At 48.4% G+C, this 14698-nt stretch overlaps 1 protein-coding gene across 3 annotated transcripts; it reads left to right on the forward strand.

Moving 5' to 3' along the window:
* Positions 1-1176: 1176 nt before the first annotated feature.
* On the forward strand, positions 1177-13710 carry LOC134400546 (3 beta-hydroxysteroid dehydrogenase/Delta 5-->4-isomerase-like). 3 transcript variants are annotated; one of them, XM_063128931.1, is made up of 4 exons: positions 1177-1728; positions 1874-2067; positions 5720-5884; positions 11983-13710. In XM_063128931.1, exons 2-4 carry the CDS (start codon positions 1914-1916, stop codon positions 12795-12797), a joined length of 1134 nt encoding a protein of 377 aa, XP_062985001.1. In that variant the 5' UTR covers positions 1177-1728; positions 1874-1913; the 3' UTR covers positions 12798-13710. The 3 variants fall into 3 exon arrangements, with proteins under 3 accessions (XP_062985001.1, XP_062985003.1, XP_062985002.1); XM_063128933.1 differs by having other exon boundaries at positions 1177-1672; XM_063128932.1 differs by having other exon boundaries at positions 1177-2067.
* The last annotated feature ends 988 nt before the right edge of the window (positions 13711-14698 follow it).

The following is a 14698-nucleotide window of genomic DNA, read 5'->3' on the forward strand; positions in this document are numbered from 1 at the left end:
GCTTTTTAGATGTTTTCATATTTTTGCTTTTCTTTTGTTTCTGATGCACCCCGTTTTGAGCCACTTTTTTGTCTCCTTTAGACTGGTTCTTTCTGGAATTGCATGTCTTCTTGTTTGACGGCTCTGTTTGAGCTTTGCTATCATCATTACCTTTTACCAGCTGGTTCCTCTCCTGCGAATTAAAGCATTCAGTCAGAGTTGTTAACAACCTGTTACTTTCTGCCAAAAAGTTTTTAATGAGGGCTAGTTCTTTAGATATCATAAGTAAGTGTCCTTCCATCTGAAGAAATTCCTTCCCTGTATCCTCTGTTTGCAAGGAGATTGTGTTGTAATTCTTTCTTGAGATATTAGCTACGCAATTAAATGGTTGATTCTGCGCAGGTTCTTCCTCAACTTCTACATTAATTACTTCTTCTCCCTCTCCCTCGACGACTCGCTGTGCTCCGAGTAAGGAGTCATGGATCTCAGCCAGGGCCAGCTGTGATGCCAGATCTAACGTAGACATCACAGATCTGGGCTCTTGTAAGGCCCCTTTAAGATCTCTTCTCGATCCTCCCAAAGTGCAGGACACAGAATAACGGGCCCAAGTTAAAGGAAGCCAGATTCCAGCTGGACATCAGGAAAAACTTTCTGACTGTTAGAGCAGTACAACAATGGACTCAGTTACCTAGGGAGGTTGTGGGCTCTCCCACACTGGAGGCCTTCAAGAGGCAGCTGGACAACCATCTGTCAGGGATGCTTTAGGGTGGATTCCTGTATTGAGCAGGGGGTTGGACTCGATGGCCTTGTAGGCCCCTTCCAGCTCTGCTATTCTATGATTCTATGATTCTAAGCGAAAGAGAGCAGACTTGCCCTTTTAGTCAACACCCCACCATCAGCTTCTTCATAGCTGAAGAAGTTAACCAGAGAAGCTAAACAAGCTAGCAGATAACCCAACAACAAACCATTGGGCCGCTCTCTCCCACTCCTTGTTTACTCATGGGCTGTCGTGTCCCACAAACTAGGACTGTGAGGTGTTCTTTCAAAAACTATACAAAAAAACCTCCCATGTCAGGGAGAAAGTTAGGACAAGCTTTTCAGCATGCTAGTCCAGTTAGGGCCTTTTGAAAGCAGGTGAGGGGGCATTCCTAATACAAACAAACTCTGTCCTTAGTTTAAAGGAGAAAGCACCTCCCCACTCTTCCCCCGACTCTTCCCCTCACTCCAGCTAGATGCGTGGGCTCATTATCTGCTCTCAAGGCTGCCACGTCCCTTCTGGGGAACTCTGAAGCAATTTTACTCAGGACATACGGCTTTCCTATGGATCCAACTAAACATGAAGTGATTTCTCGAAAGGAATGGAGTGTGCTGATCCAACTAAACATGAAGTGATTTCTCGAAAGGAATGGAGTGTGCTGATCGTCTTCTACTACAGCCCCATCCCAAGGGATACCGTTTGTGCATGCTTCAAGAAACCTATCATGTCAAGGATATTATTCAAATTGGTGGCAGAGATGAGAGAATTGTCTCTGTTGGGCGGAACCTCACTAGCAGCCTGACCAATCCCAGGGAGAGGACAAGAACGAGACAAATAAAAGGGGGGCCAGATGGGAAGGCAGTATGTAAATACCAAGAGCCCTCAGCTGCCATCTCAGTCCTGAGGAATTTACACCAGGGCCAGAGGCAGAAGACTGTACGGCTCATTCATATTCATTGTCTCATTTATTCAGCAGTTAACTAGAGATTCAGGTTATTGTTAATCTCAAAGTTTGTTAGTAATGTTGGCTGGAAGAGGAGGGGGCAGCCTTGGCTATCCAGACTCCCCCACTTGGTAAAGCCGTGGCTGCTCAAACCAGCCAGCCTACTCTCTCACCCCTTTTCCCTTCTGTTTCAGAAAGAAGAGCTGCCCTCACAAGCTGCGTCCGCTTGCCGCCATGTCCTTGGCAGGAATGAGGTGCCTGGTGACAGGAGCTGGTGGGTTTCTTGGTCAAAGGATAGTTTGCCAGTTGCTGGAGGAAGAAGAGAGCCTAGCTGAGGTCCGAGGTCTGGACAAAGCAGTCAGCTCTGAGGCACTCCAGAATTTTGGAAGTAAGCAAACACTCTGTGGTTCTTTCTGAAGGGAGAGGGGGGCGCAGACCCCAGAGAAGAAGTGTGGGAATCCACATTGGAAGGGTTTCTCATCAGAGGGATCTCCATTCTGAGGACATGCCTCATTCTCACTGAGGTGGCAAACCTGTGTGGGAACTTCAGAGTGAGGGGGGGTCACAGAGGATGAAATAACCCTCTGTAAGGTAACTTTTCCTGCCCTTTCCCCTCTGCTAGTGCTGGGCCTGGGGGAAAACAGTAGCTCTGAACTGCTGCAGCTTGGAGTTCAGCCCACCGCCGAGGAAGGGAGAAAGACTTGGCTCTGTCTGCTGCAGGTCAGAAATAAGCCCTTTCCCCCCTTGCTTCAGCACTGCATGTCTACACGAAGGGTTTGCCCCAGGGTGGTTTCACATCTACATGACGCAGCCGCCATTGCGAAGCCATCTGGGGGCAAACCCTGGAAACTCCGCTCCAAAAGAGTCTGGCACATAACCCAACCTTTTTTGGCAGCGGAGCCCATGGCGCCCCCTGATTGATCACCAGGGGCCACCCTGTGCCTGTAAAAGTTTTTTAAAAGGGGGGGAGGAACAGGGCTGTTCCTCCCCCCCTTTTTAAAGATTTTATCTGTATCTCTGCAGCTGCGCAAATACAGATAAGAAAAATAAAAAGAAATGGGAGGGGGAGGAATGGGCAGCCAGAGGGAGTAGAGGTGGTTTGCCCTGAGGCCCTGCCTCCTCTCTTCACGTCCTCCTCTGGCTGCCTCGTTCCCCCCCCCATTTTTTTTAATTTTTATTATCTGTATCTGCACAGCTGCAGAGATACAGACAAAAAAATTAAATTAAAAAGGGAGAGGAATTAGCCTGGTTCATCTCCTCCACCCCATTTTTATTTATTTATTACTTTTAAAGAGTGGAGAAGTTTGCATTTGCATTCCTTCCCGTGCAAGGGGCAAGGACTATTTTTGTGAATGGTCTGTGGATGGTGTGTGGGTGTGTTTGTGGGTGTGGGTGTGTGAGAGAGAGAATGAGAATGGGGGAGGTCTGTGTGTGGTCAAAAATATGTGTAGGGGAAAGTGGCCACAGCCATTTTGGCATGTGACATTTTGGCCCATGGGGTGAAAATAGTTCTCCATCTTTGTGGTGCAGCCTAGGTTCAGGCATATCACTTCAATGAGGGCCAAACCAGATATTATACACTCCTGACATTTTAGTTTTAGCTTTAAAAGCAGTCACACATGGTGTGCCTTTGCCTGTGTGCGCACGCATGCAGGCATAAGGTATTCGCTTGAATCATGGTACTGACTCCATGGAAAGTGATACCTTTTCCACATGTCATTTTTCTCGTCTACATCAACCCCACCCCCTCCCGCCACTGCTGCTGCCTTATGCAAGCCACAGGGTGACATTCTGTTGTGGGGCTCTGTGGGACCTCAGAATGCTGATGGCAGAGGAAGATGGGTCTGTTTGATGGAGCGCAGGTGGTTGGGGGACATTCATTCATGCTATGGAACAGGAAGATTCTGAAGCAAGGCAGCCACTGTTTCCTACAAGAGACAGGCATCTGCAGCCTCTCAAAAAGTCCATGCACGTGAGGGATGTGCCGCCACAGGACGGAAGCTGCCACTTGGGGCCAAACTAGACATTACGTCAAATGCGTTGTTGCATTTAACGTGACTAGATTTTAAAACAAAAATAGCAGGCGTTGCAGGGGCCAACACAACTCAAATACAATACGTGGCTACAATATATATTGATAACGACGTCACTATAAATGGTACCATTCTTCCCCGTGGAGGCAGATTGCCCCCAAAAAGAGTGGCCTCTGCTGTTCCAGCATCTCCTCCACCTACCTTGGTAGAGGCACAGCAGGTGCAGGCAGGCAGTGCAGCATAAGGTGGGGGGGATGGATAAGAGATCATCAGCACATACACACACACACACACACACACACACACACAGCCCTCTCCCTCCTCTTGGACAAGTGAGGAGAGCGTGGGAGCTTGCAAAGCGAGAGGGGCTGCAGGCACTCACAGACCTCGCCTTCCCTGCAAGGACTTCCCCGACCATTTTCTGGGGGGGTGGGGGAGGGCTAGTGAAAGGACAGGGCCACAAATCCCTTGGGATGGGTTGCATCAAGGTCCTGCAATTTTAAGGGAAAAGTAGCTGTGTCTCCTTGACGGTGGCTGGTTGCACACAACACACTAACCCACAGTGGATTATTGTGTTGTCTGAATGCAGCATGTTTTCTGCTGGGTGATTTATCATGTTATCTGAACACAGTGCATTTTCCATGGGGCGGTTTTTTAGCCGTGCAGTGTGGTTTATTTTTCTCCAATAAATCACCTTGAGAACCCACAGCTTGTTGATGAGTCGGTCAGCGTGATTAACAAGCTACACTGCATGGTTAAGGGACAACACTACAGAACAAGGGCTGCATTCAGACAACATGATAACCCATGGTTCAAAAACAACACATGCAGGGTAGGGTTAGTGTGCTGTTGAATCCAGCCAGAACGTGTCTCCTTTGCCACTTCTTCTGCCCATTTTAACCCTGGGAACAGTGAAGAGGTTTTGTTGGTGCATGTGGTCCTTCTATAGAGGCTTCTGGTAATGCAGTGAAGGCATCTCCAGAGCTCACACTTGGGGCCTGGACAACTGATGTTTTGAGGTATGAATCAAAAGAGGCTTCTTCTCCCCGTCCCCCACCCTGCCCCCGCCTCTTCTATATAGGATTGTGCCCACACACCCTGGACTCTCCTCAGAGGCCATTTCAGAACCTTCAAAATGGCCCTGATTTGACTCAGGACATTTTGGGGGATGCCCACCTCACCTTGGCACTGAAACCAAAGCAAAATTCACCCTCCACATGCACACACTGAAGCAGGTTGGCCTTGTATGTTCCGGGTGCCAACCACGTGGCCGGCACCCAGGAAAGCCAGGTGCAAGGCTGATTGGGAGTCCATGGGGCTCCTGACTTCCTGCTCACCAGTCACAGCCCTTTTGCCCACACCCCGTCCCCTCCTTGACCCTGCCCAACCCAGAGCTGCCACAACTTACCTTAAATCACGTCCTCTTCCCTGAGAGCCAAGCTGCGATTTAAGTCACCACTGGGACACAGTAGTTTTCTGCCATAGATATATTAAAAACAGAGAGCCCCCATGGTAACTTAAATTGTGGCTCAGCTTGCGATTTAAAGTAAGTCTTAGCGGCGGCAGTACAAGCAGGAGGTGACTGGGGAGGGAGAGGGAGGTGAGTCCAATGGATTCACCTGGACTCATAGTCCAATGGATTCACCTGTGCTGGCTTTCCCAGGTGAGCAGCCAGGACAGGAGGAGCAGCCCTGAGGCACCCCAGGCTTCAGTGCTAATCTGCTTTGGGCGCTCAGGCAAACCCGGTACCACCTCAGATCTGGGGATTCGACCCGTGGCGGTGCACAACCCTACTTCTATGGACCCCTGCCAGCTTTATCCTGCTGCTTCCTCCAGTGTCCAGTAGAGGGAATTAAGATATAGTAGACCAGTGTTTGGATACATTGACCTGGTTTGCACGACATGACAAGCCACCGTGGGTTGCCAATCTTGTTTGTTTCAGCGTGGCTTGTCGTGCCATCTACAACTGGCACAGTGGCTTCACCGTGGTTTGTTAATTTGTTCCAGAAGTGAAAACTAAAACTCTCTTGACGATCATGCAAGGGGATATCCGGAATGAGGCATTTCTTCACAAAGCTGTCCAAGGTGTCTCTCTCGTCATCCACGCAGCTTCCATCATCGACACTGTGGGACTTGTAGACAAACAGATGCTCTGGGATGTCAATGTCAGAGGTAAGATTGGATGGCTTTGAGGCAAAAGCAGCCTTGATACCCTTGTTAAGAGATACAGGCAAGAGGTTTTAAATTACCTCCAGACCGGTGGGATGGGCAGCCAAAGGGGGGGGCAGCTAACTCCACCCAACTCTCCATGGGCCAAACACAAGCAGCTCAGTGAAACCACTGCCTGCGTGTGAAGCGCTGAGGCTGCCCCCCCCCCGAAGGCACTCGCTCTGTGCTTCACCCATTTCACCAGCCCCCCTGCTTTTCTCTACCAGGAAGCGCATGGGATGGGCGAAGCGCTGACTGAGCCTACGCTCAGAAGAGGTGCTCCGTCCTGGTGAGGGTGAGGCGGGTGAAGCACTGAGCGCTCGCTCCTCAACACTACGTGACTCATTTGGGACCCTTTCCCCCTCCACCACCACATCTGATTGGGAAAAGCAAGGGGGGAGCGAAGCACTGGCTGTACTGCGTGGGCTTCAAGGAGACCCCCCTTCCTTTCCCTCTCCCTCTCCCCATAGAGCCAAGGGAGAAAGCAAGGCTTGCGGATGAAGGCCTTTCTTCCTGGAGCACCTCATACGCCAGACTGGGGAACCTCGCGTGGCAGATTAGATTTGATTTGTGGGCCAAAGATTCACCCCCACTGCAACACCGGATAGCCCTGGTGGCTACCATTCCCTAGGCCTGACAGGGGTCAGCCTCCAGCCTGTCAGAGCTGTTCTGCAAAACTGGATGTGCACAGATGGGATGAGACTGAAGGGGTCCATGACTGACTCACTTCACCCTGCCCATGTCAGTGGCAAAGCGAATGCATGTGATCAGTGCCTTTAAAGGTGGCTGAACACAGTGGGGCTCCCATGACACAAATCCTCCAGCTTTCCCGGCTGTGAATGACATTGTTTTCTACACATGCCTTCTCTCTTCTGCTCAGCCGTAGAGGCAGCTCCAGGGATTGGCAGTGTAATTAGGACCAGTTTGTTCACTGGACAGTCTGCTCTTCAAGGCACATGGTGAAGGAAGGCAGGCGGACCCCATGCAAAGGAAGGTAGCAGGCTTTGAATGTGCCGTGTACCATGGTGGGAGGTGGGGTGAGAACCTGTTGTCGTTCCCTCTGCTACACCAGCGGTCCCCAACCTTTTTGGCACCAGGGACCGGTTTCGTAGAAGACAATTTTTCCATGGACCGGGGGGGGAGTTGAGGGATGGTTTTGGGAAGCCACACCCGCCCGCCCCCCCACACACACACACACTCCAGCGTCCTAGCTTCGCTTCAGCTGAGTGGGTGCCCAGCCAAAGCGAAGCCAGGACACTGGGGCGGGCGGGTGGCTTCGGAACAACGTGCCTGGAAATTGCTCTCCCAGAGCGGCTTCTGGTCGGGGCATGCTGTTCTGGAGCCGCTGCCCCCACCCCAGCGTCCTGGCTTCGCTTCGGCTGGGCAGGCAAGATGGTGCCCCACGCTCAGGTACACTGGGGGGGGGGTGTGTGAAAGCAGCTCACCTGCACGGCCCGGTTCCTAACAGGCCATGGACTGGTACCGGTCCGTGGCCGGGGGTTGGGGACCCCTGCGCTACACAACTGTCAAAGGGATCCATCTCAGCGCCTGCTCTCCTTTCCTTTGCATCTGATCTCCCTAAGCAGGAATAACACCAACATGGATTGTGGTGTCATAGCCCATGTTCTCTGGCTTCCATTATAGTCTGTTAAGGGAGGTTTTATCTTGCCTTAGTTCAACATGTTGGACTACCTGATTCCTGCATCATCATCATAAGAACATACGAAGTGCCCTGATGCTGGATCAGACCAAGGGTCCATCTAGTCCAGCACTCTGTTCACACAGTGGCCAACCAGCCGTCAGCCAGAGACCAACAAGGCAGGACATGGTGCAACAGCGCTCTCCCACCCATGTATCCCAGCAACTGGTGCACACAGGCTTACGGCCTCAAATACTGGAGGTAGCACACAACCATCAGGGCTAGTAGCCATTGAGAGCCTTCGCCTCCAGGAATGTATCCAACCCCCTTTTAAAGCCATCATCATCATCATCATCATTTAGGACGAATCCCACTTTCCCACTGTTCTGCAAGAAAGGTCATGAAGCCATTGCCCTAATGGGCGGCCTTGGTCAACGCTGGTCTGTAGCTTGTGGTGCCATTGGTCCTGCAACAGTTCCTCTTAAACGGAACTAGAAGAGCTGCTGACCTCAAATGTTCGGCCTTTATCAGAGGCTGCCTGACGTGCCAACAGTCAGGCCGGCAGGGGCCTGTCCAGATGCACAGCAACGCAACTGGCTTGGCCCTATATAAACATGACTGGGCCGGAAGTCGCCTGGTGCTCGGACATCCTACCACTATCATTGTGAGAGCAAGGGGGGCAGAAGGAGCTATTAGTAGAGCCTGAGTGGGCTGAGAGGAGTGGAGGAAACGTGGCTCTCACCCCCCACTCCCACCCCATCACGCCTTGGAAACAATCCTGAGGCTCCCAGCCTCCATGTGGCCGGGTCAAACAGGAAGGCACCCAAAAAGAAAAAGAGGGCTCAGCCACAGGTTGCAATAACGCAGCTGGACACCAGAGGGCGAGACACTAAAGGCAAGGCGTAGGAGGAAATCCTGGAGCCTCTTTCAATTATATAGGGATTAGGGAACATAGAGGCTATACTCTGAAATGAACCCCAGGCACAGACCTTATGGTTTTTCAGCTGCTACAATGCTGAGAGTTCATGAGGCAGGTGCATGTTCACATCCCGGGCCCTTTTTCCAATGATGTTGAAATTGGGCTTTGCATGCACCAGATCTGTAGATCAACTGAAAAGGACGCATTGGCAGGAACGTAGATTTGAATCAAAAATTGTTCCCTTCCATTAACTGCGTATTATCCTCATTCAGACTCCTTGGAGACTAAAGCCATGTGTTGAGTCACTTGTGACAACATCTCCGGTGTAAATAAGGCAGGAATATATCATTATTACCTGTATTAGAGATCCTCTCTCAGGAAATTTTTGCTCTTCCTTGGCAAAGTAATAATATTTAGAATATATCATCTCCATTTTAAATAACTCCTCTTTCTACAGCTTATTCATTTGCCAATAAATGTTAGCAGAAATTCTGACACCATATTTCTCCAAAAAGGGGTTTTCTTTTCCCAGTGATGTTTAAATGTCTATTTTAATCTTTTGCTCCCCTTCCCTTTATAAATAATTATGTGCCATTGAGTTAGTTATTCCAGACAACTTAGAGTACAGTTCAAGGGAAAACAATCCTTCAGAAATAGAATAAGCTGGTTGGGGTATATTTGTGCCTGCAAAGGAGCAAGGGAATGATCCCAGCCTCCCATGTGCTTAAATAACTGCAAATAAAAAGATGCTTGAAACTGACATCAAAGTCCAATTTGCATGTTACAGGAGTGATGGTCCCAGAGTTCTTTTTTGTAACACGTGAAGATACGCAACATATACACAAGCATGCAGGAAACCCTCACTTGGGTGTGTTTCCCATGTATACAGAAAAGCACCCATACATGATTGGCTTGCCATGGGAATGTGAGAGGACCCACTGTTGTCAGGAATACGTTAGAGAGGAAACGCTATTCTACTCTTGCCATTCATTCGTTGTAAAAACTGTGTACTATATTCTGTGCCACCAAAGGAGCACCTAAAGCGCATTACATGAAAATGAAGCAACACTAAATCACAGCAATAGAACAATTTAAAAAAAAACTCCTGAGCATTTCAATTCAAACAGCAGCTGGAAAAGAAACTGCCCAGAGAGCTTCGGTTATTGGGCGGTATAAAAATGTAATAAATAAATAAATAAACTAAGTGCAGTATGAGCCAATATGAAATTAAGTAAATGAAGCATTTCTCCCCCATCATATTCTCCACTATGCCCAGGAAAATATACATGTCTGGCAGGAAAACTCCACGCAATGGCAGAGGTTTTTTGGAAAACACTCCATGTAGAATATCTACGTTGTACAGAGGAGAGTTTCTGCACAACCGTTGTGTTGCGTGTTGTGTGGCAAGCTCCGTGGAGTTTTCCATTGCATTGAGTTGAATTTTCCCACTGGCTACAGAGTTCCCTGGCAGGAGCGGCAAAAGGAGCAAGTGCCGCTCTAGGAGAGCAGCTGGGATTGCGGGGAGGGGGGCGTTGTTGGGTTTTTTCCCCCAGCAATGGCTGATGGGATACCATTGGGAGGACCGGGGAGAAGAAAGGGTAGAGGAACTGTCAATCAAACAACGTGATGGATTTTACTCAACTCCACAGTAGTCCACAGTCACACAATGGTGGAGTTACAACATGTTGTGTGGGGAGAACCCCCTAAAAACTCAACCTTTTTTACACTGCATTGACTAAAGTGTTTTCTGAACTGAGGCAATATCTTTTTCAAACTTGTGAGAAAGCCCTGGGCAGCAGGGTGGGTGGGTTGTATATTAATCCCACTATCAACTTTGGTAAACAGGTTCTGTAGTTTCTGTAGTGCTGATAAAGCCTCCAGCACCTGTTTGACCAAAGACTACAGTGGGGCAAAAGAAAGGAGGCACACAGAACTGATGCTTCTGCCTTACCACCTGTTATTTTCTTTTAAAACTATTGTTTTTGAAGACAACCTGTTCTAGAAGAGATTGCACTCCCTCCCCCCACCAAAGGATTAGGTTTATAATTTGGATCTAGCTCTGTCACTCGATGCACAGATGGCCTTGTGGTACAGGGCATCCTTTATCAGCTCAGGCTGATATAGCAATTATGTCCTCATCTGGGCAGAGATAGCCTGGCTACAGTTATCAATGCTCTGGTAATCTCTTGTTCTATTACTACCAGGTGTTATATTTCTGCGTTTGAAAATGGTCCAAAAACTTCAGCTGATGCAAAATAGGACAGTGAGATTGTTAACAGGGCCCTGTCCAATATGGTCATATCCTGTTAGTGTTTTATTATCTGCACTGGCAGTCAGTCCATTTCTGGGCCAAATTCAAAGTGCTGTTGTTAACCTACAAAACCCTAAACTACTTGTGGCCAGGATTACATGGAAGATCATAGCCATACATACCTGCCCAGACCCTAAAATCATCCTCAAAGGCCCTTCCCTAGGTGCCCCTGCTGAATGAGGTGAGGCGGGTGGCATCCCCGCTTGTGGCATGACCTCCCCGGAGGCTCACTTGGTGCCTACATTGTGGTTTTTCTGATGTCACGTGAAGACTTTTTATTTATTTTTCTAGGCTTTGTAGTTCTTTAGTTTTAAAACTTGTGATAGTGTGTTTTAAAACCTTTCCACTACTGCTGGCTTTATCTTGGTTTCTACTTTGGTTTTATTATGTTTGAAACTTATGGTTTGATATTATGTTTTACTACATTATTTTATTTTATGGTTTTAAGCTTTGCCTTGTAATCCACCCAGACAACCTCAGCTAATGCCCAATATAGAAATGTAATAAATAAATGAAAAATTATTCAGCCATAGGAAAGACTTGAGGGATTTTAAATAGGAGAATCTGTTCAGTGAACAGAGAGCAGGAGCTATTTTAGACCAGTGGAGCAGCTAAAGCAACACCTTGGGGCCAAAGTTGAGGTCCCACAGCCCCAGGAGGGGCAGGGGCAGGGGCACACATGACCACCCAAGAGTGACAGGTGATAAGGGCAAATTCCATTGTATCTCTGTAGTTATGATGGTGCTCTGATTTAAGTGAGCTTAAAATGCTAAGCCCCATATGCTCAGGGGTGCATGGCAGACGTTCTAATATAAGGAATGCAGAAGCCGTTGTAAAGCATGGAGTGGTAGTTGAGGGGAAAGAAAAACTTTAATTGTCTGCTTCATAATATAAAGGGAGCACCATGAGGTCCAGGCGTACAATGACTTGGCTGCCCCGGTGTTTCAGACATCAGGAGTCATATCGTGGAAGACCCCAAGGCAGCTTAGGAGGAAAGAATGGGAGTGTCCTTTCAGCATTCCAAGGCAAGACCCTTACAGGTTCTGGGCCAAAACCCTTCTGAGTCCTAGATCAAATTAAAACCAACGGGTGGGTTGGGTGGATCCCTCCTGGGTGGATAACTAATTGCATTTTCCACCTGTAGCAGCAAAATGTCTTGGGCTGGCCTTGCTGACATATCAATTTTTGTGAAGGTACACAGCTGCTGCTGGAGACCTGCCTTCGCAATGATGTCCCATATTTTATCTATACCAGCAGCATTGAAGTGACAGGTCCAAACAACAGAGGTGACCCCATCTATGATGGCAATGAAGACACCGTGTATCAGATCACCGAAGGATTTCACTACGGCAATAGTAAGAAAGAGGCAGAGAAATTTGTGCTAGGGATGGATAACCAACCACTGAAGGATGGCAACAGCTTTGTGACGTGTGCTTTGAGGCCCATGTACATCTATGGAGAAGGGAGTCCTTTCTTTCTGAATCACCTGGACGAAAGCATCCTAAACAATCGTGTCTTTTTGAGGATCTCTAGGAAGGAGGCCCTTGTAAATCCCGTCTATGTGGGGAACGTCGCTTGGGCTCATATTCAAGTGGCTAAAGCCATGAGGGATCCAACAAAAGTCAAGCAGATCCGAGGACACTTCTATTACATCTCTGATGATACTCCCCATCTGAGTTATTCAGATCTGAATTATGAGCTGACCAAAGAGCTGGGATTTGGCATTGAAGCCAAGCAAGCCATGCCCCTGATGATGCTCTACTGCTATGCTTTCTTGCTGGAGATTGTGAGCTTCTTGCTCCAGCCTTTTGTCAGATTTGTCCCTACTGTCACGTGTCACCTTCTGACCATGCTCAATACCCCGTTCAGCTTTTCTTACAGGAAAGCCCAAAGGGATTTTGGCTACATGCCTAGGTACAAATGGGAAGAGGCCAAGCAGCACACCAGCCAGTGGGTTGCTAAGATAACTCCACTGAGGACAGCATCCCTGAAAACCCACACTGTGTAATGCTGACCACTGTGGCAGGATAAACAGGCCCTAGGAGCCAGAGTGGGTGGGTGGGGCGTGACAGGAGGAGGCAGTAGAGCACAGGCGGTAGGAAACCCATGTTCTGAAATACCTGATTAAAAGATAATGCGCCTTTAACACAGGTTGAAGAAGCTGTATAGATGAGCGCCTTGGTTGTAGATAGAGAAACTTACACAGCTTTCTCCTGGATTGTTCACCCTTTCCTATCAGCTCCTGTCATCAGTCAAAACCCTGATTCTGGGGTATCCAAAGATGATGGTAGTGATTTGTCAGGATATTTATTCCCCTGTGAGGAGTAAATAAAGGGGGAGCAACTGCTGCAGCTTTTTCAGGATTCTTGAAGCCCATGTGCAATACCTCAGCATACGGGCTCAGTTCCTCAAAGCAATTCCCACTTATGAGGCAGAGGTATAAACCATCTAACATGGAGCAATCCCCCAACTGTGTTTTTGAAGATCAACGTGTAAATGTTGCTCTCCAAAAACACAGTCTGGGGACTACGCTGTTGCTTTTTATTTCAATGGAAAAGTTTGCTCAAGAACCTTCTAACCTTCACAGCATCTAGGCAAAGATCACCTGCAACCACTTTCTAGCTAGCCCTAATGCGTGGTTTTACATATAAAGGCACACAAGAAACCATTAAGGAATAAAGAGGCAGGAGGCTTCATGTCCTCAGAAAAAGAATCTTACAAGAATGGAGACTAGGACCCATATCTGAAAAAGAAGTATTTTAGTTTCTTAAGGTGCAGGCTTCAAAGCATCTGTTCTGCACTGCTCTTGCTAAACTCCTGTTAATTTAAGTAAAAGATAGTCATGTTAGCTATGATCACATAATTCATCTGCTTTGCTTTGCCTTGCCTGATAACATAAATAAAAGATGATCATGATCAACTTCCTGACTGTTAGAGCAGTACGACAATGGAACCAGTTCCCTAGGGAGGTGGTGGGCTCTCCCACACTGGAGGCCTTCAAGAGGCAGCTGGACAAGCATCTGTCGGGGATGCTTTAGGGTGGATTCCTGCATTGAGCAGGGGGTTGGACTCGATGGCCTTGTAGGCCCCTTCCAACTCTGCTATTCTATGATTCTATGATCCCAATCCCCCTCCATTCTTGGAAGCTTGGGCATACCAGTGGGGAACTAGGGGGTGGGCTGGGTTTAATCTAATGGAGAGTTATAGGAGACCAGGGCTAGGCTCGGTGTGACCCAATGGGGTGGGGAGACTGAAGCTGGGTGAAGACTTAGGAAGTGATTTGACATCGGGGAGGAGGATGTAAGGAGGTCTGTGCTGTGGAAAGCAATAGGAGGGTGTGTGTGTGTGTGTGTGTGTGTGTGTGTGTGTGTGTGTGTGTGTGTGTGTGTATTGTATATGTACAACAAGGGACTGTCTTGATGGGGTTTTCCTGCAGCTTGGGTGCATATTCAACCAGCTGCTTCTGCCTCAAAAAAATCACATTTTACTGCCGCCTTTTTCATTGAAGCAGCTCTTTTGCGCTTGTTCTCGAATGTGCCCCTGTTCCTCCACATGAAACCCTGGGTGTGCCTGTGACCTGGCCATGATGTGGTCAAGGGATGGAGCTGCCCATTCCCGCCATCACTCCTTTGCCTGTTCCATTGAAAGCCATGAGTGGGTGCTTCCTCATTGCTGTTTACTTTGCTTCTCTAATGTTGTGTTAATTAGCATGAAGTAAATAGGGTAGGAAGCTATAACTCAGTGACAATTTGCTGCAAATTGGGCGGAATTCAGGTGATGGGGTGCTCTCAAAGTGTGGGGCTGCCCCTTCACACACACACACACACACACACACACACACACACCTTTTCCTAAGCTGTTCCATTGCTGTTTAGCTCTGAAGCTGCCTTACTTTGCTTCTCTGCTGCA

This window comes from Elgaria multicarinata, chromosome 6 (assembly GCF_023053635.1).
Source record: "Elgaria multicarinata webbii isolate HBS135686 ecotype San Diego chromosome 6, rElgMul1.1.pri, whole genome shotgun sequence".
NCBI lineage: Eukaryota > Metazoa > Chordata > Lepidosauria > Squamata > Anguidae > Elgaria > Elgaria multicarinata.

Coding starts and splice junctions, on each gene's coding strand:
- LOC134400546 (XM_063128932.1), top strand. CDS start 1,914: ATGTCCTTGGCAGGAATGAGGTGCCTGGTGACAGGAGCTGGTGGGTTT. Junction 2,068..5,719: donor GGCACTCCAGAATTTTGGAA/GTAAGCAAACAC, acceptor AATTTGTTCCAG/AAGTGAAAACTAAAACTCTC. Junction 5,885..11,982: donor CTGGGATGTCAATGTCAGAG/GTAAGATTGGAT, acceptor ATTTTTGTGAAG/GTACACAGCTGCTGCTGGAG.